The sequence below is a fragment of the Oculina patagonica genome, chromosome 1, assembly GCF_052425735.1.
Source record: "Oculina patagonica isolate OP01 chromosome 1, crgOcupat, whole genome shotgun sequence".
NCBI classification, from domain to species: Eukaryota; Metazoa; Cnidaria; class Anthozoa; order Scleractinia; family Oculinidae; genus Oculina; species Oculina patagonica.
In genome coordinates, this window is record NC_135758.1 from 46,740,942 (window position 1) to 46,764,072 (window position 23,131).

General features: G+C 38.0%; 2 protein-coding genes across 4 annotated transcripts in view; one reads left to right on the top strand and one right to left on the bottom strand.

Annotated features, from left to right (window-relative positions):
* The window catches only part of LOC144633754 (uncharacterized), a 36,886-nt gene extending 25,246 nt beyond the window's left edge, over positions 1–11,640 (bottom strand). The window contains exons 1-11 of one of the 2 annotated variants that reach the window (XM_078492631.1): positions 11,528–11,640; positions 8,207–8,418; positions 6,437–6,508; positions 5,350–5,421; positions 4,210–4,269; positions 2,031–2,105; positions 1,622–1,696; positions 1,287–1,358; positions 1,101–1,175; positions 374–445; positions 1–32 (exon numbers count right to left, since the gene is read on the bottom strand). The exon at positions 1–32 is cut by the window's left edge and continues 34 nt beyond it. In XM_078492631.1, the coding sequence (XP_078348757.1) occupies positions 1–32; positions 374–445; positions 1,101–1,175; positions 1,287–1,358; positions 1,622–1,696; positions 2,031–2,105; positions 4,210–4,269; positions 5,350–5,421; positions 6,437–6,508; positions 8,207–8,418 (817 nt within the window). In that variant the 5' untranslated portion in view covers positions 11,528–11,640. Of the gene's footprint in view, positions 33–373; positions 446–1,100; positions 1,176–1,286; positions 1,359–1,621; positions 1,697–2,030; positions 2,106–4,209; positions 4,428–5,349; positions 5,422–6,436; positions 6,509–8,206; positions 8,419–11,527 lie in introns of those variants that run through there. The other variant, XM_078492624.1, reaches the window with a different exon arrangement.
* On the top strand, positions 11,071–16,623 carry LOC144634286 (uncharacterized). Of its 2 annotated transcripts, none has more exons than XM_078493209.1 (6): positions 11,071–11,127; positions 12,863–12,974; positions 13,626–13,718; positions 13,896–14,024; positions 15,202–15,260; positions 16,117–16,623. In XM_078493209.1, exons 2-6 carry the CDS (start codon positions 12,878–12,880, stop codon positions 16,195–16,197), a joined length of 459 nt encoding a protein of 152 aa, XP_078349335.1. In that variant the 5' UTR covers positions 11,071–11,127; positions 12,863–12,877; the 3' UTR covers positions 16,198–16,623. The 2 variants fall into 2 exon arrangements, with proteins under 2 accessions (XP_078349335.1, XP_078349340.1); XM_078493214.1 differs by lacking the exon at positions 11,071–11,127 and adding an exon at positions 11,398–11,479.
* Positions 16,624–23,131: the final 6,508 nt, after the last annotated feature.

A 23,131-nucleotide genomic window follows, 5' to 3' on the forward strand; every position in this document is an offset into this window, starting at 1 on the left:
GTAGAGATTTTAAAATGTTGTTTCTGAGTTTCCTGAAATAAACATATCAAGGAACAAAATGTTACCTTTTTGTACATGTAGAAATGTGGTTATGTGGTTACGAATAACCTACTTCATAATGAATCAAATATTTTTCTCGCGCGTGACTGGTCTAAACATGTTAAGAAAAATATGCAGAAAAACTATTTCGGCCAAATTGGGCTCATAATCTTCTTCCGGTTAGACAGAATTTCTGAAATCTTTGTTTCGCGCGTTATACTGTAGCTGTTTTATTTAGAACATAGGTTTTTAAACAGTTTGATCAATCAAAGTGCGTGTAGTTAGTTAGTCCATAAATATTTTTAAAATATCTGTAGTTTGAAACATGACTTACAAAATGCTGAGTTTACTGAAACGAGAAAATGTTCCATCAGCTATTGTTGTAAGAGCGTTGTTTTTCAGGGACCTGTGGAAATCATTCATAAGCACTTTACAAACGGTTATTTATTCCAAATTGCACAAAAAATCAGATAACAAATCTCACTAGTTTTTGTTAAGGATAATCACAATTTAGTCAGCACAATAATCGTTTGTTACAACAACAAAAATGTAGCTTGTGTTTTAATCTATTTGCTGTCCTTAAATGATCGATAACTAAAAACGCATTTCTTCATTCCATTATCTCTCTGAACGAAAAATCTGTTCTGCTGGGTAAATATTTGAATTGATAAGATGAATTTATAGTCCTGATACATTCGAATTCCATTGCGAATTTTTATGATCAGACGTGAGATAGGTACATCTTCCACTCTTATTTTATCTTTCCTATCTACCGATAAGGGAAGTTTTACCACCCATGGTTAATAACGGTTATTATAAATCATGTCATAAACACCCTTACACTCCTGTATCCCTCTTATCAATGATGTCATCCCCCAGGGAAGTATGGCGCCACGCGCAACGGCGGAACACCACTTGTACACCAACGTCTTCGCCCTGTAGTAGTATTCTTGTCTTATACGACCGATCTCAGAAGTTTCGATCCGGACAGTTTAAATGTTGATCTATTATGCCGAATTTCCTTTAATTAAATTAAATTAAATTAATACCAAGTAACTTACAAAGTCATAAGATTATCAGACAGTCCTTCAAAGGTGCCTGCCTCTATGTGGGTCAGCATGTTGAAACCGAGATCACTGCAAAATAAAACACAAGCAAAAATAAAAAATAAAAAAATAAAATAAAAATCGACTTACTAAGCAAGGAGGAGGACAAAATATATAACCGCCTTTTTGTAGGAAACTTACATATTTGTTAACTTTTTCATCCTTCGGAAGATCCCACTTTCAATGTGCTTTAGACCGCAGCTAGACATGTTTCTAATAAAATACGAACTTTGTTAAAAGGAAGATAGAGCAGACAAATATGTTTACAACTTGGTACTGCAAAACCAAAACCAAAGTTATCACTCGGGCCAGTGTCACAAAGAATCGAATAGAACTTTAAGCCGAGACTATCGCATCTGCGCAAAACACAGACAACAATTTAAGAAAGAAAAAAGTGGTTTCGTAGGATAATTGTTTTTAAAAATGTCGTGCATTATGCGTCATGAGAAAAAGTTGAAAACTCATACAAAACTTACAAAGAAACGATCTTATCAAAGCCAGGAAAGGTGTCTGAAGTCAGGGTAGGTCCTATCGGATTTTCCGCAATATCTCTGAAAAGATATGAACAGCTACAATCAGCTTTAAAATATTGATAAGAAGTGACTTATATAAGAAATAACGAGCATTATCATGTATGACTCGTACGGCCCTGCACACCATTTCCATGAGAAACCATATAAAACAAATTCCCTTATAAGGGCCGTACGTCTAGTAGATCTCACAGGGCCGGAAAAAGCCGTACGACCATACGAGATAAACGAAGGGCCTTGCGACTGCCGCAAAATGAGTTTTAAAGCCAACTTGCAAAATTTTGGGTTTGGCCACTAGACATGGGCTTATGCCACTAGACTATTATAATCCGGCAACTTGTAAACGCATACTTACAAAATGATGATTTCTCTTGATTGCCCTGCAATGACTTTCAAATCATCTAAAGAGAGCATATTTGCTTTCATTTTCCTGTGAATAATAAAATGAAATAATAACTTATACATAAACGATAGCCAAATAACTGCCTGCGTTCACAGTTATGAGCTCATTAGAAGTGCTTTATGTAAAATGAGACGTAAGTTTCTTTTCTTTCTCGGAGAAATTAGCTATACAGCTACCATTGTAAATCCAAGGTGAAATAAAGGTGATGTGATGAAGCATAAGTCGTCAGAAACTTAAGCGCAACGTATTTTATTGGTGGAGGACACTAAAGCTAATTTTAATTGAAAACAGAACTCGCCCGAACGCGAGGGGACATGTCGCAAGGACATGCCAAGGTATACTGTATGGGGTAAGTGGAGGGAGGTGGTGTTAGTTTTGTTCTTTTAACCATTCTATTTTTAATGTGTGTGATAAATTTTATATATGTTGTGGTTTAATTTTATATTTGGTTCAAAATTTTTCAAACCAGTTTGATTTTTATTTTTCATTGTCTCATATTCATTAACATAGTCTAAAACAAAGGAAGATAAAAATCAAACTGGTTTAAAAAAAATTAAACCAAGGATAAAATTAAACCACAACATATACTTTTAATAGCATATACCGTATTTACTCGAATAAGCGCCGCGGCGCTTATTAATTTTTTTACGCCTCCAGTTCTGCGCTTATTCGAGGGCGGCGCTTATTTGAGGGCGGCGCTTATTAGAAAGTTTGACGCCACAAAGAATCTAATCCTTTACATTTATTAACATAGCGTCCCCTGATTGTCGTTTCTTGCTGAAGAGAAAAGTGGCGTTAGCTGTCTTGGCAAAGATCGCAGCCTTCACAACATTCACGGAACTACATAGTGAAAAAATGTTCCATAGAAAAACTAATGGGTGAGCGGTAAAACAAGCACTCTGAACTGCAGAACGTCGCTTTTGATGGAAAGAAATGTCCAAGTTTGTTTAAGAGTTACTTTGTAGTTCTGTTTCTAGTTAAACAGATTTCCTTGAATAAGCTCCGTATCAGGACTGCGGCGCTTATGCGGGGGCGGCGCTTATTAACTTTTTTGTCCGAAATGCGGCGCTTATTCGAGGGTGGCGCTTATTCGGGGGCGGCGCTTATTAGAGTAAATACGGTATTTTAGTGTACTTTAATTTTAAATCCTACGTTTTATACATGAGCCTCTGGCTCGGACATTAAGGGAGACCTCGTCCCACGTATGGACATTAAAATTGTATTGTATTGTATTGTATTGTATTGTATTGCATTGCATTGCATTGCATTGCATTGCATTGCATTGCATTGCATTGCATTGCATTGCATTGTATTGTATTGTATTGTATTGTATTGTATCGTATCGTATCGTATCGTATCGTATCGTATCGTATCGTATCGTATCGTATCGTATCGTATCGTATCGTATCGTATCGTATCGTATCGTATCGTATCGTATCGTATCGTATCGTATCGTATCGTATCGTATCGTATCGTATCGTATCGTATCGTATCGTATCGTATCGTATCGTATCGTATCGTATCGTATCGTATCGTATCGTATCGTATTGTATTGTATTGTATTGTATTGTATTGTATTGTATTGGTGTCTCTAGGGTTTACAAACTCGCTCAAGCTGAATATGTAAAGAGGGGATCCAATTAGTCATACGAGAAAAAGGCCACGTAAAGGTTATCTTGGCAGTTTACCTTCTCCAAAACAAGCAAAATTTAGTTGTTTTACGTTGTTTTTTTTTTTGCAGGAGGCTTTTCGTAAATATACCGAGGCGCATGTGTAGAACCATTTTTCTGTTCATTAAACATTTGTTTGTGGCATTCTCATTACTGTCGTCCAAAGCATTTTTTACAGGAAACTTGGTCTGGGTGATGTGCTCGTTCACACGGAGGAATTCTCGTTGTAACATGTCAAAGATATAGATCTCCATTAGATTTTTCATATGTTTACTAATTGTTTTTGTTGCTACTGCATGGCTCTGCGACATGTCTTCTCGTATGCAGGCTTCTTTAGTCATCGCTATGTTGTAAAATTACCGAATAACTGCCGATTAATATTTGAGGTAGACAGTCAGGGAAACGAATGATATAACTTAAGTTGGTAGAAATAATGTGCGTAGAACATGACAACTACTTACACAATTGCTGCGCTTTTGGGGAGGTAAAATCCACCTTTTATGTCGTTTTCGTCCAGGTTTCTACAAGAGATCGACCAAGTGAAGAGACAAAATAACAGCCTAAATATTTTTTTCCGAAAAAATCTCTATCTCGCTTAAACAAAATGAAATGAGATGTTATCTTTTGGCGTAATCCAACATCCACCAGTATCCCTTTTTTGTTTTAGGGGATTCAAATATCAAACTTTAAGGTATCAGGGAAAATTGGTGTTTTCGTTCCAAGTGAAATTCTGTGCAAACCAACAATGGTAACCCCAATATTTTCTGAAAGCTTATTGAATGAAGATTGTAATTTTGAATTTTGTTTTGATCATATAGACCATAATAAGCAACGTCAGCATTGTGTTTGCAATTATGATGTTTATGTGGAATTTGATCTACATATATTGGTCTCAAAAAATGGTGTCTCAGATTTTTCTTTTTTTTTGCTCCATTAACTTTTTATGAATTTTTAATCCAAACGAAGCCCTAAAACGCCATTTTAAATCTTAAAAATCTATAAAAAAAAATAATGGAGCAGAAAAGAAAATCAGATACACCGATTTTCAACCAAATATATGTAGATCAAATTCCACATAACAGTATAGGCTCTCCCGTAAATTTGTCATGCCACATCCAATAAAGTTGCAAGAAAAAAAACACCATTAAAAACCTGATCTAAAGTGTTGCAACAGAACTGTCAAACATGTGCTTTATTTTGTGCGCAACAATATTACGATATGTTGCGTCCGTTTGCCTGGGTCTTAAGATAACAGTTACTTAATGAATGTTGTACAAACTGCAATGTCACCAAGCAGGCACTGAGATGGAACCCACAGGGGAAGAGGAGCCGAGGCCGTCCCAGAAACAGCTGGAGGAGGACGGTAGATGACGAGGCGAGCAAAGCAGGCTACACCTGGACGCAGATTGAAAGGATAGCCCAAAACAGAACACGATGGCGAGCAGTGGTTTCCGTGGACCTATGCTCCATGGGGAGCGAAAGGGTTTAAGTCAAGTAATGAATGTTGTAATGAACTAGCATTGAAACTAATCTTAAATTTTATCTGCCGCTTACGTACTCTTTTTTTAAGTTCTTAACACAAAACAGATAACTCTACTTGCATTTTTTTCAGTCGGGTCAGATTTTGAAAGGTGTTGTGTGGAATAGACTTCAAACTGTTTCTTGAGAGATCTCTGTAAAGAAAGCACAGCTTAAAACAAATTCAAATTAACCTACGATAATATTTAACTCTGAGCGACCCTGACATGGCTATCTAGCGAAGATTCTTAGATTCTAAATAAAATAACAGTACTCGTCACAGCAGGAACCCCTCGGCGGAGAGTGACTCGCATTGGAAACGTGCGGGGATGCTCGTCGTCTCGCTTAATTAGGGTTTGTAAATTTCGAATATTTGGTCTCGCTTAGGGTGTTCGGGGCAAAACGCCAAAATTTTTTGCCATAATGGTCTCGTTTAGGGATGCACAGGTCACGAGGAAATATTCAAATAAAAATTATATTCTTATATTCTATTTTTGGTATCTTTTAAGAGTCAAGAAAAGCTTGAACCACGCCCAGATTGGTCTATTTTAGGGGTTGTTTTCACAAATTCCGATGAGCATCCCCATCGCTTTCATATAGGAGTTTAGAAGTGCCCCCCCCCCCCCCAAAAAAAAAAGGAACCCCTAAGCGGTGGAATCCGGTATAAAAGAGACTTGATGATCTCCATACAATAGTTTCTACAAAATAGGATGGTAGCCGATCCGGTAAATGTCAGGCTTTGGTGCTGGGAAATACGGTTCATGTTTTCAACATAAATTGTGCAGATTAACCCACACCACACAAATAAAGCTGCTGGGCGTCACATTGCGTAAAAAAGTTGGAATTTGATTCCCATACTGCATTTATGTGCCGAATTGTTTCAGATTAGTTTACTCTGCCTATCCCATTGTTCTGGACAACAGACACTTACATTTGCCTTAAACGGCCGCACATTTGGCCTCCAAAATGACGAGGTACCAAGTGACAGACAAAATAAATATCGAGGTTCATGGTTCGATACATGTTTTTACATTTTTAAAAATAATTAAATGGACGCCAAATTTATGTGCCTGTCCTTTTGTACAATTGCGCCCGTTCTCCCGTTTTTCATTTGCTATGCAAATGAAAAAATGTAATAGTTGCAAATTGACATTAAAACTATTAACTTACATATATCCAAGCAATGTTAGATTTCTAAAGACGTCTTCTTCGATTGAGATAAGATTATTTCCCGAAAGGTTTCTGAAAGAAAACCATGATATTTGGAAGACTCTTTAGATATCTTTACGGTAGCCCATTAAAACGATAATACTAACAATAATAATTCTTATAAGGCGCAAAATGCAGAAAAATGCAGATATGCTCTAACGCGCCTTCATAATAAGTCTAAAGCAAAAAAAGCAAAAAAGCAAAAAAAGTGCCCATAAATACGTGGACATATGAAATCTACACATAAAATAAAATTAAAATAACCACGCGATGTACACAAAAGATTGCTAAAGACTTGTTCTCAAATGATCGCCCCGATCTTTTTTATCGCATCGATCGTTTACAAATACTGGGACGATCGCAGGCGATCGAAGGATGCGACTGGAAGCGATCGGAGAGTTCTTAAATGATATGAGCGAATATATGAGCGCCTGATATGAGCCCATGAACCAACACAGAAGCAGCCTACAATGAAAGAGCAAAACCCCTGGCCTCTTATCTTCTCAGTTGTTGCAGTTTTATGGCGAAGTAGGGAAACACAAGCTAACAGGATAGAAAACGGGCGATCCAAGCAACCGTGATCGCCCCAATCGCCGCCGACGTTAACGATCCAGTTGTGATCACGGATCCCAAGAAAACTTTTTGAAGTAACAGAGGCGATAAAAAATGATCGGGGCGATTATAAATAGAAGGGATTTAATTATTTTTTATTATTTAACAATTAATCACTTAAGTGGAGGGGAATAGTACTTTGCTAATCACCTCCGAATTAACCAATCAGCGCGCGCGAAAAGCACTATTCACTGTGGATCATGACTAATACACCACACGAGTACCACGAGTAACATACGGGTAACATACGAGTAACACACGGAACATACGGGTACATACGGTTACATACAGGTAACATACGAGTAACATACGGATACATACGAGTAACATACGAATACATACGGGTGCATGCCAGTTCCTAGTTCATTTCATTTTATTTTTCATTTTTATTTTATGCAACACAAGTAAACAAAACAAAACATACGGGCAATTACGGGTACATACAGGTAACATACGAGTATAATAATCGAATAATAATCGAAAAATCAATTATTGGTCATTAGATGTAACGTGTTTCTCCATCGCTCTCCCCTCCAAAAAGATTGCGTGACGAGCGCAAAAGAAAAGGAATAAAAAAATGAAAAATAAAAAAACAAAATAAAATAAAAGTGAAATGAAATAGGAACTGGTATGCACCTGTATGTGTCCTTTTGTTACTCGTATGTTACGGGTAAGATCGTATGTAAGTGAATTCAAGAAGTTGAGCTATTGACCTTATAAGGGGAAGGGGGGTGGGGGAGCATACTGATAAAAATGAAAAATAGAACAAAATAAAGGGAATTGAAAAAGAAACTGGTATACACAAGTATAATTGGTATGTTACTCGTATGTATCCGTATGTTACTCGTATGTATCCGTATGTTACTCGTAAGTATCCGTATGTTACTTGTATGTTACCTGTATGTACCCGTATGTACCCGTATGTTTCGTGTGTTACTCGTATGTTACCCGTATGTTGCTCGTAGTACTCGTGTGGTGTATTAGTCATGATCTTCACTGTGTGGTATATCTAGTGGGAATTCTATAACTTCTTCGAATGCACATTCCGGCTGCCTGGAATCAAGACACAGTTAGTTTTAAACAAGTTCTTGAATATACAAGATAGCCCATTGTACTTACAGAATTGCCGTATTGGATGGCAAATCACGTGGTACTTGCTTAATTCTTTGACACTTAACCATCAGCCGAGTGCGGCCAAATGAATGGCAAGAACAGTTCCCTGGGTGAACATCTTCCAAACAACATAAACCAGACGCAACAAACCACCAGACTAATATCAGCTGTGTCAGACATAAAGTCGTCAATGGTTGGCCTGTAGATGTTTTTGCCATCTGCTAAAAGAAAGCGTGAATCGACATGAAAATATGCTTTGAAACCCGCTTCTCAATTTTAATTATTTTGTGACGAATATTAGAGATGAGCTTGCTGTGCTTGGTGACAACCTCAGAAAGGCTAGGCTTAACATAAAAAGAAAAGAATCTGAATTGCAATTGTATTTTCAAGTAAAGCGAATACGGAGAAGCCTGAAAAATTTTGTACTAGATGCAAACGCATTAATACTGTTCTTTCATGCCTACGAAAAATGGTTTAAAGTCGAGGCATGGGTGGACAACATACAATAAATATATGAATACTGCCCACCCGAGTCGAGCCTTAAAACTATTGTTCGCCCGGCCTTCAAGCGTATTGCGGAAAAGTCTGTTGCCTGATTAAAATGACAATGATATATAGTTTGTAACGCTGAGGCGCATACTGTTAATAATACGTTAATACTGTTATTAACGGTGCGAAGCTGGTTCAGAATCTAGCATTTTTTTGTCTTTTTCTTTTGTCGATAAATCGTTCCAGACGCACGCGGCCCAGCCGGCTCCTTTGTCACGGCCACGCAAGATTTGATGTTTTCTAGCTATCACTCGTTTAACATAAATGCTCTGCTCTCTGTTTAGAGTGAAATGTATAATTTTGTTTCATTTGACTGTTTTACCAGAAGAGAGAATTGAATAATCACATAGCAAAACCAAAGACCGCTTGGACATGTCTAAGCTATTATTTTTGAAATATTTATATTACGAATACTCCACGCTGTGTTTATGTAAAATATTTATCTTTGTGTTTTTCAGGCGTTTGGCTCGGAGCGAGTATAAGTCGTACAATTTACCCAAAATGTGTTGAATATTCCAAAAACAACGACTTATTTTTTCTGGGTGTTCCAATTTTTGTTTTGAGTTTATTTTGGGAATCGAAACAAAAATTGCAAGCTCAGCAAGAATGTGTCAAGTCAGGTATGCTCTATTACTTCCAAAATCTCGTCGGTCGACGCTAAATGGAGAAATACAACGGGATGGCCTTAGACTTCCCTTCATTTTGCCGTGAATGGACTTCTTTCAATGCCATTCATGAACTGGTTTGGGTTAAACTTTAATGAACAATCCGGGAACGAAATTAATATTTGCATACGTAAGCAGGCATTGATCCCGCCACGTATAACGCACTCGCAGGGAAGCACAAACACGACTTGTGTGTTTCTCAAGTGACTGCATTTCTTAAGATTTTTTTACTGTGCGGCGGCGGCGGCGCGCCTTTTTTAGCCGAAGAACTGAAATAAAAGACGTGGTCAAAACCTAACCGCACGGTTATATTCTGCTTGCAGATTCTTGTTTTAAAAGAAGCTGTTTGACTGGCTGGGAAGGCCGATCAGATCAACTGTTTTTATTTCGTTTGCTGTTTTAATTTCGTTTGCTGTAAGGGTCAAAGCTCAAAACTTCAGCATTCAAAATGTGCTAAAATCCTTGACAAGCTAACGTCTGTTAATTTCTGGCGCTCAGTGTACGACGAATTACCTCATTTTCTGCTTGAGGCAGCGAATGCGAACCCGAAATTTCAAACCCAACTAACTTTTTACAACCAAATACACAACAAGACTATGAGGCATGGGTCGGTGTTGGTTATCCAAGCCAAGTATATACGTTCAAATGACACAATGATAGCAAACAGCAAAATTAAATAAATAAATAAAAATAACAACTAAAGCTTACACGCAGACTGCGGTGATAAACATTACGGACAAACGCATGTTTGTCGCCACAGTTTGTGTGTTATTTTGCGTTATACAACCTAATGGCAAAAGAAAAAGAGTATTAATTTTACGAAAACTTAACAACGTTTCATGAGGTTGAGGGAAGCTGACCATAGAATGACAAAAGTTGCCCGGCCGTGTGGGCAAATAATAATTTATGTTAGCTTTGATCGACACAATTACATGTTTCGATGCACGACGACAATTTTCCATTAAACGGTTGATCATAAACTTGTATTTTTTTTAGTATGTATTTCTTTCGGTACTGATTAATTGACTAGTGATGAGACAAGAAATTTATCTCAGACAATGTTTTGTAAAGCGTACGATTACAATCTGTTTCACTTTTTTTAATGCCCTGTATAATGATTCTTCTCAGGCAGTAAGCGTTTTTTTTTTTAGTTTTAAAAGCAGATTATGTTTTACCCCGTAACAATATTTCTTACAAAGGCCGGCATGAAACTTTATAAAATAAAGAGAGCAATGCTTACCTTAACTTTGGAGAATATGTCAGGCCGAGCAAAAGGATCAGTTTGAAATGCATCAGAAAAGGAAGTCTTTTACATTTCGGTTAACACGCTAATTGAATGGGTAATTTGATGTGGTCGAAAGTGAAAGATGAGTTTCAAGAAACTTAATGAACCGTCAAATTCCAACTGGAATCGAACGCTAATGTAAAGCTATTTATTCCATTAAGATTCGTTTGTGGTATATTCCTTTAAAATTATCAATGGGACAAGACAAAGCGTGGAAAAAAATCGAGAGAAGAGCGATGAAGCCGAAACCTAATTCTACCGTCGATAACACTTCGTGTAGCCGCACACGTCGCCTTACGACTGATTTGCGTAACAAAAAAGCTTAGCTTGCATTATACTTGTATGACGTCATGTCACGGTTGAAGGCTAAAGCTTCCTTTACTTGGCTAAGACGTGAACAGAGCATTTCGTTTCTGCTTTCAAACAAGGTAAGCTTTCTTTCCCACGCCATGCTAGGCTTTGTTATGTTTACTTGTTGAACTTGTCAGGCTATTTGTTCGCTATATCAGGCTTTTTGTTCGCTATTATATCGACCCATGGAATCTTGAGCGGTAAATAAGCGGGTAAATATGAGTGACAGAGGGCTCACTAAAAATATTTATGGTGAATCCAACTGACTGACACCTTGCCTGAATATTTTTTAACTAAATTAATCTAAACCTTTGACTTAGAATAAGCAAGAATTAAGTTTGCCATCAGCATGGCTTTAAATGTTTTCATATGTGACTGTGTGTGTGACTTGTTTCGCTGGATATGTGGAGTTCTCTAAGAGAGAGAAAGGTACATGAAAAGTACAAATTGTTAACTGATTAAAGCAAATTCTCATACCTGATTTTTTTCGCCGTTTCACTTTATCTGTTGTGAACAAAAACATGAAATATAACTAAACGAATGATTAATTGGTTGAAGAGAGACGATTCAACATTGCGCGTAAATCGTAAATGGGCAAAGTTCATTTTTGGTTCTTGTTAAAATTTAGGGTTTCGTAACCTAAGGAACAACCGTGGAAACATTTCAGTTTCGATTTCTTGGAGTATCATCACGTCATCGTCGAATTTAGATACGGACCTCCTTGAGTGATAAGCGACCACAGTAATCGTCGTTATCTCCTCTACTGTCGTCTACATTCCGGGAAATTCTAATAAATAGGAAAGGTTTATGAGGGGGTGAATCCATAATAATTATGTCAGTGTTATATTGCTACTGTTTGGATACCCGAAACTTTTTTTTAAAGATTCCTGTCAGTCTAAAGGTCTAACAAAATTTCCGCTAGAAAAAATTACCATTAATTATTTTTATAATCATCTTTGTTTAGAAATGTCAAATTTGGGGCAATATCTTGGCATTGTAATTGGTGAATTTTTTGAGCCTGGACATACTACAAAAACTGATGTTTACGACACTTATCCGTGCTGTTTCTCACGGAAAGTCTACTCTCATCACGTAAAAAAATGCCGACAGAAATTCAGTGGCATCCCCTGGTAATATCCCATTTCTATTCAGAAATGCCAAACAATTCTAAATATAAATGATTTGGTTTTGTAGTAGACGAATTATCATACATTGAGCATAATATTGATTTTCCACAAACGGGCACTGTTATCAAGAAACTACACTACATACTCGACAGTCAAAAATGGTTACTGTTATTCCACTAAAATTTTCATTCGAGGCCTCTGAGCGAACTCGTTCTCTGTGTAAAAAAAAACAAGCGATTTCTGTACTTCGGGCTTCTGTTATATAGTTGGTGTACACTTCATTGATTCGGGCGCGGGAGCTCTGCTACGAAGCGATAACTCGTCAACTTTCGGTTAAGCACTTCTGTTGCGTGATGTAGTAACTGATTCAGTGAAAATGCAACATTCATAAAAGGCAGTCAGTTACGTGTGATAGAGTTCCTTGTTACCGTTTTGACGGTAGAAATAGAATGATTCATCTTTCTCTTACTAGTCTCAGTTACAGCGAACAACAATAAAAATGCTAATCAATAGCTACAATGAACCAACAAGTGCTTTAAAGCTCATGAAAGACTGAAAAGGGGGCAATGGACACTGAAAATCTACACGTTTGACTTTACCTCAAAAGATGTTGTGACAGTGTAAACTTTAGATTGATTATCAGCCTTTTTGATTTTATTGATCATGAATATTTTATGGTTATTAGGCATCCTTGTAAAGCATGGCATCGAACATTTCGCATCGACTTGTTTTTATCTGCCTCTCAGTCTGTGTCCTGATATCCACTGGAATGGAAGTCAAATATCTGAAATATTGCGGTAATAACATAATGTCATAGCATTTACTGCATGAGTCAACTGTGCCTTGTTAATTACAAACTTTAATTGCATACCGTTCGCATTTCCAGTCAACAGGTTATATTTTTTCTTCATTTATTTTTCGGGAAGTTATATGATTGGAATTCGTTTTTAGTGTTTAAGTAAGTTCGGTGCATGTCATATATAGGTGTGGTCATGATCAGCTACAGGTCTGAGTCTTTGGTACGTAAACACATGTCCGCTCAACACTACTTGTTTTGAAGGGTTGTGTGGATGGATGGAGTTTTTTGTTGGATATGACGTGCAAATCCCTCATCCCCCTACTCAGTTGAATTAGTACAGCCGCTGCAAGGAGGACAGAGCAGCTAAAGAAATTCAAATCAATGGCTTCCTCTTTTAGACTGTTTGATAAGCAGCGACAGCAACGGACCACGGTGTCAAACCAACGTACACCGGTAGATAACTGGACGAATCATCCTACAACCCCTTTTCGTGCAAGGCTAATTTCGACACTTCATTGCCGGGCTTTGACGAGACCACCGCGACTAGTTTGTGATCTGACGAAAATAAAATACTTCAGGAATAGTTTAACGTCAGTTGATTTACTCATGCAGTGTGGTGCTAACGGATAATAATATTTTGCTATTCCAGGTCCTCCAGATGAAACTTTAAAGTACAAAATCACTCCATGGCCCGTGCTTACACCTGGTCAACCTATAAATGCCACGGTCACGTTCACTCCTGGTAAGTTGGAAAGTCACGCAACGCACCTTTCTATTCTTGAGGGAGAATGGTTGCGTGGTGACACAAATAACCAACCACGAAAATTCTAATTAAGCCAAATTAGCAGTAGTGAGAACTGAGGCAAAACAAATAACAGTCATATTACTGATTAACTCTTTGTTTTTTCCTTGATGATAGCTGTGGACATTTTTTCATCAATACTACAATTCGAAGTAAGGTCAAAATTAGACGGACAAATTTTAACAAGGGGAACAGAGGAAGTATCATGTGATCAAGTGCCGCAAATTTGCAATTTAGCAGCAGGAGGTGAGTATTTAGGAGTGAGTACAGTCAAAATGTTTTCGGGGGGTGGAGGGTGGGGGAAGGCGGAAAATATCATGTGTAGTCAGACCTCTTTAAGCGGTAAAGCTCAGGAAATGGCCAACTAGCTCCTTAATATAGTTGTCGTAAAATAAGCTAATCAGGAGGTCTACACAGTGACCTCGGATGATGACCGCCTATATAATTAAAATAGGCGTTTAATTTACAATAGATGTGGTAATCACTCAATAAAGTGCCGATTAATAGAGGTTTAGAGGTTTGATTTATAATACTGATAAAAGTGCGTGTTGGACCTTTTTTGTAGTTAGAAATCCACTTATCTGCTTTTTTTACCGTGTATAATTGAATGCATAAATCAATCAACCAATCAAGCGTATTCCCTTCACATTAACCGTTATCTAATTTTTACTCAGTGTATAAGCTATTGTTCCAATGCAAGACTGTAAACCTCGCGTTTTTATACTCAGCGGTGACCGCTTTCAAACGCATTTGTCATCTAAGTTGCACAATTTACCTTGTCAGGAAGAGTTTCAAAAATAATCAATAAAATATCTTTATTTCGCTAATTAAAATATATAACAAATGTTACAGTAACATCGTAAAAATCGCTTAAGTTGTTAAATGGCTAAATTACATTTGAACCTCATCCTGTTAAAAAAAAAAACTCTTCTTAAACAGTTCTGTAATAATCCGTGGTAATTGACTTACTTGTGATCTTAACCTCTTGGATGACTCTGAATTCCGGCAAAAGGGCATATGATGGATGGTCAACATTCGGCTCTTGATCGTGGTGAACAACCTGTGGTCACTCTTTTCTTAAAGATCGTAAATATTAATTAACTCAAAAGTGTAACGTCACATATAACACCTTTTTAAAAAGCATTGTATAGTGTTTGAATCAGCCTGGCTGGCTGCGTAGACTGGAAGTGCGGCGTACTTAATCTTTGTCAAAACAATAGCCTTAAAGTGATGATCTATCTCTACCTGCGTGTATCCATCCTTTCTTAGTGATCTTCTCTTATGTAAGATGAAAACTTACAATCATTTTGTAGTGTGACACCTAATAAAGACTGTCACGTAACTTCAGACTGTCATTCTGTTCTATGCCACATAGAGGGGGAAAATTAGTTGTTTCACTTTGGCTTGTCTTGTCTTATTGTAGAAACGTATACCTTGTCATACAACAGCCATCGTTTAAGAACTGTTCCACCTGGATTAAAGGTACAGTAAATCAATGTCATAGGAGATCAACGCTCCCGTAAACTAAGTTCGTTAAAATAAAGGGAAAAAACGAGAGGGACGATGCAAATGTTCAGAGATTTGTGATGTCTGTAAAGATCTTTTGTTTGTTATACCTTCTCTTTGAAAATGGAAGGCGCAGTGGCCTAATGGTTAGTGCGCCGGACTCCGGATCGACCGGTCCAAGTTCGAGCCCCGGCCGGGGTCACTTGTGTTGTGTTCTTGGGCAAGACACTTTACTCTCATAGTGCCTCTCTCCACCCAGGTGTATTAATGGGTACCGGCGACATAATGCTGGGGGGGAACCCTGCTACGGAAACCGAGATAAGTTCCGGCAGTGTGGGCCGCTTGGCTCGTGGCTTCTCCTCTCTTTGAAAGCAAGGACAAACTGGAAATCATATTTTCGGCTTTTACATTTTGAAAGACTGAACACAGAAAAGAGAAAAAATTATGTTCCCTTGTTTCTATATGTGTTCGGACAGAATCCAGAAAAAAATAAGGTCTTCTTCTTTCGTTTCAAAACACTTTCATATCTGATCTATTTTCTAAAAAAGACTTAATGCGTCAATCTTTTTTAAATGGCGCCAATGAAAATTTTAGGTCCGCTAGCAGGGCAGTGTCACCTCGCCTTAATTAACTGCTTTGGCTTGCAACAAAAAGTTCAATTTATACTTATATTCGACTGATGACGATGTACTTTATGTTTTCATAATCGCGGTTAGATGTTGACCAATATCCGATAACTTCTTAACTTTTCATTGCAAGGACCTACATAAAGTACATTGTCTCTCTCTTTAATTCATATTGTGTATTTTTTTCCTTATTACAAACCTATTAGGGAATCTTCATTGGCAAACTCAAACTCTTCAATGAAGATCAAGTTATGTGGTCCTGCCTCGAGGCAGAGATAGAAAACTGATACCAACACCGCCGCCGCCGCCGCCGCCGCCTTCAAAACCACGACTGCCAACACTATCATCATCATCATCACCACCCGCATAACCTAACCAACAACAATAATAATAACTATAAAGGAATAACAACAACAACAAAAACAACAACTACAGGACCCAGAGCTACCACCAGCAATGCCACCATCAACACCAACACAACCATTCTCGTTTTACCAGAACATTTGGGGTGTGCGGCTTCCAGAAACTTTACAATATTTGAGACCAATATTTTTTTCCTAGCTTATTTTAGAACTGACGTGCTTGGGATTACCGACGTGAACTAAACTAATGAGTAACATTGTAAAGTTGTAGTTGTAAAAACTTTATTTTAATACTTCAACGCATTTCGTCTGAGAAACACAGAAATAAATAAAATAAAGCTTATTCTACAATTAACATGATTGCCCTACATGTATACGTGAAATGATTTTTTTTTTTTTGCTTTTGTTAAAAACCCCTTGAATTCCTTATGTTTTAGAACAATATATAAAAAATATAAGGAGAAAAGTAAAAAAATCGACTTGTGAAATGAATTTTCCTTTTTAAAAGTGTATCTTGATGATTGTTTCAATTTCTGATTTTGACCAGAATTACTTGTGTATAAGTATTTGCATTTTTTATCGGAGGTTTATCAAGTCAATGGCCTCCTGTTAACCCTCGGATGTACTATGGGGGGGGGGGGGTGGGAGGGGGTGGATGCCAACCACCCTTAAAGTTTTTGGTAATTTTATTACGAATATTACAAGCTTTAAGGCTAAGCTATCCAGATAGCTGTTCATTCGAAACATTTGCGGTGATTTTGTTTATTATCTAAATGTGCGCAGAACTTTTGTCATTTAAACCTCATCACATTAGCAAGTCGGGCTTACAAATCAATCCTTTCCTTTCAGGTTGTCATTTTGTCATTTTTTTTCCGCATGATTGACGCTGTTCGCGGTAAAAATTGTTGACAAATTAAAAACGTAACTGAACGCTTTCAACCCAGCTACATCCTTCAAACTCGGCGAATAAAAACTCGTGCCTAGTATCTTAACCTTACAATTCATAAGTTGTCCAGAATTTAATTTTTGTAAAAGATATTTGCCGTCGGAATCCCATACAAACACTGTAATTTTTACTCGCTTTGCCTACTTGTCACGAACCGTGATAAGGCCATTTCACCGTGAGTCACAGCACGGATATTTTCTAAGTGTCGTAAACATCACATTTTAAAGTATGTCAAGGCTCAACAAATTCACCAACTACAATGCCAAGATATTGCCCTAAATCGCTTGACATTTCAAACAATGATGACTACAGTTGAATCCCGATAACTCGAACCTTTAAGGGAAATCGAAAAAGGTTCGAGATATCGGGAGTTCGAGTTATCGAGTGGTAAAATTAGTAAGAAAATGCCCTGAAGGGTAATTGAAAAAGGTTTGTGTTAGCGGGAGTTCGAGTTAATGAGAGTTCGAGGTATCGGGATTCAATGGTAATTTTTCCCTAGTGGAAATTTTGTCACACTTTCAAACTGACAGGTATCTTTAAAAAACAGTTCCCGGTTGTTTTGACAGTAGCAAACCTTTTATTATAATTTTCCCGGAATATAGACGACAGTAGAGGAGATTACGACGAATACTGTGGTCGCTTATCAGTCAAGGAGGTCCGTATCTCAATTCGACGATGACGTGATGATACTCCAAGAAATCGAAACTGAAATGTTTCTACGGTTGTCCCTAGCTTTTAATACAAAAAACTTAATTAAAAATCTTAATAAAAGTCAATGATGAACTTTGCCCATTATGCGCAATGTTGAGTCGTCCCTCTTCAACCCTTCGCTCAAATGATGATTCGTTAGTTATATTTCGATCCGTGTTTTTTTTTTTGTTTTTTTTTTTTTTTAACGGCGAAGGAAATGAAGCTCCAAGTAACTACGATAATTAGCTAACAAAGTAAGCTGGTTAAAATGAACTGAAGCTACAAGCAATTGCGATAGTAGCTAACAAAGTAATCTTTAAAAAAGAATCAGCGAAACAAATCACACACTCAATAATATGATAGACATGATAACCATTAAGCCATGCTGACAGCACCATCTGAAGAGAGAAGGAATGATGGTGTCGAGCAACATGAGAGAACCCCTGACTCAAAGAAGCACTAACGGTCGTGGAGCGAAGCAATACACACGGCCAGGGGAGGAAGCGAGACGAAATGACGATGTGAAGGAACAGCAGGGGCCGCAGCCCGGAAACGCCGAAGCAAGACTGCAGAGAGAGGCGAATGAGAGGGACGCTGCACAAACAGAAAAACAGCCTGTATATAAGGTGAGATTTTGCTATGGCTTTCCGGGTGCGAAAACTTTTCGGGACCTTCGAGAAACGGGCCCCTGGAGTGATCCGTGACATGACAACATGCATTCAAGAAGAATGCAAGCGGAACTTATTTATTAGGCAAATCAGTAGTAAGGCGACGTGTGCGGCTACACGAAGTGTTATCGACAGTAGAAATAGGTTTCGGCTTCGTGGCTCTTCTCTCGATTTTTTTTCCACCCTTTGTCTTGTCCCATTGATTATTTTGCAGGAATTTATCACAAAAATATCTTATAGAAATAAAAAAAAGCTTTACACTGGCGACATTCTTTTCCTGTGGGAATTTGACGGTTCATTAAGTTGTTTTAAATTCTTCTTTCAGTTTCGACCACATCAAAATACTCATTCACTTAGCGTGTTAACCGACATGTAAAAGGCTTCCTTTTCTGATATGCATTTGAAACTGATCCTTTAGCTCGGCCTGACTCACTCTCCAAGTTTGAGGTAAGCATTGCTCTCTTTATTTTATAAAGAGCTATGTCGGGATTTGTTAGAAAGTCTGGTATGGGATCTTGTTACAGGGTCTGCTTGTACTTTAACATCGAAATAACGATTAATGCCTAAGAAAGATTGAATCGATCATTTATAGGAGCATTAAAAGGAGTGGAACAGATCGTAATTGAACGCTTTTCAAATCATTACCTAAGACAAATTTCTTTTCTCATCAGTAGTCAAATATACCGGATACCGAAGTTACAACTTTATGATTAATAACTCAACTGCTTGATGAAAAATAATCTCTCGTCGTGCAGCGAAACAAGTCATTTGTGTTGATCAAAATTAACAGAAATTTATGTCTGCCCACACGTAGCAGAAAACTGGGTGCGAGCGTAATGCGTGAAGCCTCGTGAAGGTTTGATGGTTTGAAATAAAAGTCCTTTGAAAAACTCGTGACATTCTATGGTGGGCCGTCTTCGGCTACACGTAACGTTATTAAGATTATTTATTTATTTATTTATCTGGGGACAACCGCACAAACAAGATAGTTTTCAATAACGTTTTTTGTGATTTTCGTGGTGGGAAATGACTTTATCAAGTACAGTTAACTCAGACCGACACCGTGGGACCGGCCCCAACTGTCCGTCTTAAGTTCGAAGATGTCACGCCAAATTAGTAGAAAGCAAGGTAACGTGACACAGTGCTGCTTTTTCAGCTATGTAAGCGAATACACGTTGTTTTACGCTCGACCTTACTTTAGACATATCTATGAAGTGCATCAAAAATAATACCAGTAATTGGACTTGTTTGTTATTATCAAACGGTAATCGAAAGCGACATCTTGCCTGATTGGTGCCATATAGCGGGTGGAAATTACAGTGTTTGTACGGGAATCCGATGGCAAATATCTTTTACAAAAGTTAAAATACTAGGAAAAAGTTTCTATTGACGGATGTAGCTGGGCTAGAAAGCGTTTAGCCTGCGCCGCAGACGAAACTAAACCCTTGTCAAGTCCGTCTGCGAATCAGAGCCAAAATCCTTGTTCTGAGCCCCCGACTGTGTATCAGGATTTGAGTACGCGCCATGATTGGCCTGTTAAAAAAGCCATTGTTCGATGAGCCGTATTTGGCTCCGATAGGCATTTCCCTTGAGTTTGCACCGGAAGCGAACAGAAAGCGAGCAGAAAGCGAACGTGTAAATCGTGACAATGGGCGCGGTTACTAGCAAAGAAAAGAAAAGTTATATATATATATATCATATCATAGCAGTATATATATATGGATGATCGCAACAATGGAACAAAACCATTTGGAAGAGATTAATATGTCTGTTATTGTCATCCGTGAAAACAAGGAACGCATCTTGCAACAATTAAACAGCAGGGCTCTGCATCACAACATAATTTTTATGGAATATCAGTTTCAGACCTTGTTCTTTCAGAGCAAACATTTTGAGAGCTTAAAGTATATGTTGCAAAAGAGAAGGAGCCAAAACAAGCCGCACTAGGGAAACATGTGGCAAATTATTACAGAGCTTGAGGTGTCACTCATCGTTTAAAACCAACCTCCAGACATAACTAGACCACCGCAGCTCTTTTAACTTGCATTGTCTCTCTCATAATTATACAGCATATAGTGCTCTTCAGAAACAGTGAACATTGCAGGATACGAATGGCCCAGTTGGGGAGAGAAAACGTGGAGAGAGAGTGCATGAGAGAGTGAATGCGGGGTGATATAAAGAGTATCCATAACCGTTACACAAGTGATAAGCGAACAGGTCGAACGACAACAAATGTCACAAACGTTGGTACAAAGTCTTGTAGGATAAGTTGTACAGAATTCAATTTTTGTAAATGATATTGGCCATCGGATTCCCATACAAACACTGTATTTTCTACCCGCTTTGCCTATTCGTCAAGATGGCGTCGAAAACCGTTATAAGGCCTATACCGAACTGGGCACAAAGCCCGTTTATGTAGACAATACGGAGCAGAATATTCTCTTTGACCATGTTAATGAAATGTGTACCAGTGTGAACGTCAGATTTAGAAAAGTCTATTTCTCAAAAAAATGCACTGTAGTTGTCCTATGCCACATACCATTTAGTGTGAACGTCAGATTTGGAAAAGTATATTTCTCAAAAAAATTGTGCACAGTAGTTGTCCTATGCCACATACCATTTTTTTTTAGGAGGACAGCAAGAGCGTCCTTCTCGTCATCGAAAGTAATGCGAATTATGTATAAGGGAAATGAGCAATTAAAGTTTGAAACACAAGCGAGGTTTTGCTCCCTTAACACAAACAACTAAGATGCATTTAAATCCAGCGAGGTTAAGTTTTAGCTCACACTTCGGCCAACAATTAAAGCAAGCGAGAGTTTTCCTCGCGCTCACTCAAATCAGTGACAAATGCAATTCAACCATCAAAATGCAAGATATTGTGTATTTCAAATAAAAGATCTCCACCTGTAAAGAAATACACATTTTGCGGAGTTGAACTAGAGCAAGTTGAGGACATCACTTAGGCTGCATTCATTATGTATCCTACAGGGGGGGGGCAGAGGATTTTAGGGGGGGTTCTCAAATTTTTAGAGCAAAAAAAGGGGGGGATATGAAAATTGTTAAATATCTACTGGGGGGATGCTTATTTTTTGTAAGATTCTGTCTAGCTTTTGTAATAGTTTTAAAAAAGTGAAAAAAGAAATGATAAGTACAGCAGCTTCTTTCAAGGATTGTAAGCAACAAGGGTACCTCTATTATTCTGAGAGACTATAGTAGCTATTTGAAGTTTTCAAGTAGTGTGCCTGTCCTGTAGATGTAATGTTTCGATACAGCATAGAAAGTAAAACATCTAAAATGAAAACATTTAATGCAACCTCAGTCTAAGCAGTGCAACTTTATTGAATCAACGAATGCAAAAGAAAACAATGTAATTCGATCAGTGCACAGTTTTATGAAATTGAACAACAAATGTGCACTTTAATGTTCAATGAAAGGTGCGAACAATATGACTGGAAAACTATCGCGTCCACGTTTGAAAATATGAACAAGCTATACGTCGAAGAACTTAACAAATATTTAGACCGTCATAAACTTTCTCTCCTTGGGAAGAAAAATGATAAGATAAGGAGAATAATGGCACACGTCGCACTTGAGAGGAATGATGCTGAACGGCCGGAAAATTAGGGTGAAGAGGATGGCAACAGCGGAGATGAATCCGTGGATGAGTGTGATAGTGAGAGTGATGATGATGATGAGGTTGTTGCTTTTGTCGACGAGAGTGACAGTGAAACGGAGGTTCCTGTCAATACTCCTGGTAGTACTCGTACACGAGCTGGCAGGCTATCTATACCTAATTCGCGCTACTTAGACTGGCTGGCATAGGTATGACATAAACTGTCAAAACTCTCTCGATGTTGTTATTAAACGTCTCTTGAAATCTCAAAAATATATACCGGTAGTGTACTATTATACAGATATTTATTTTGATATTTCTTGTGAGGGAGGAGGGGGGGGGGGGGGTATTCATTTTTCGGCTGATTGCATGGGGGGATTATGAAAATTTGTATGGACCTTGGGGGGGATATAAAAAAAACGAGCCGCTGAAAAAAAAATCCTCTGCCCCCCCCTGTAGCATACATAATGAATGCAGCCTTATCTAGGAATTACGTTAACAAATAAACTGAAATGGGATCAACACATATCGACAGTCTCAAGTAAAGCATCTAAAGTACTTGGCGTTGTGCGGCGAAACTTACATAACTGTCCAAGATCGGTAAGAGAAACGGCGTATAAGACTTTAGTCCGACCAACTCTCGAATATGCAAGTGCCGCATGGGATCCCCACTACGAGAAGGATATTCAAAAGCTGGAAAGAATTCAGAGAAAGGCAGCGCGATTCTGCGCGGGCAACTACAACCCCTATGCAAGCGTGACAGATATGCTTCAGGAACTTAATTGGGAAACCCTAGCCACTAGACGGAAAATCGCTAGACTATCTTTTATGTATAAACTCTCCCACAACCTGACCGATTTCTCAGTAGCTGCCCATCTTAAACCAAATTATGAAAGAAGAACCCGTGGGAGCCACGATTTTAAATTTTTAGTTCCTAGGTCA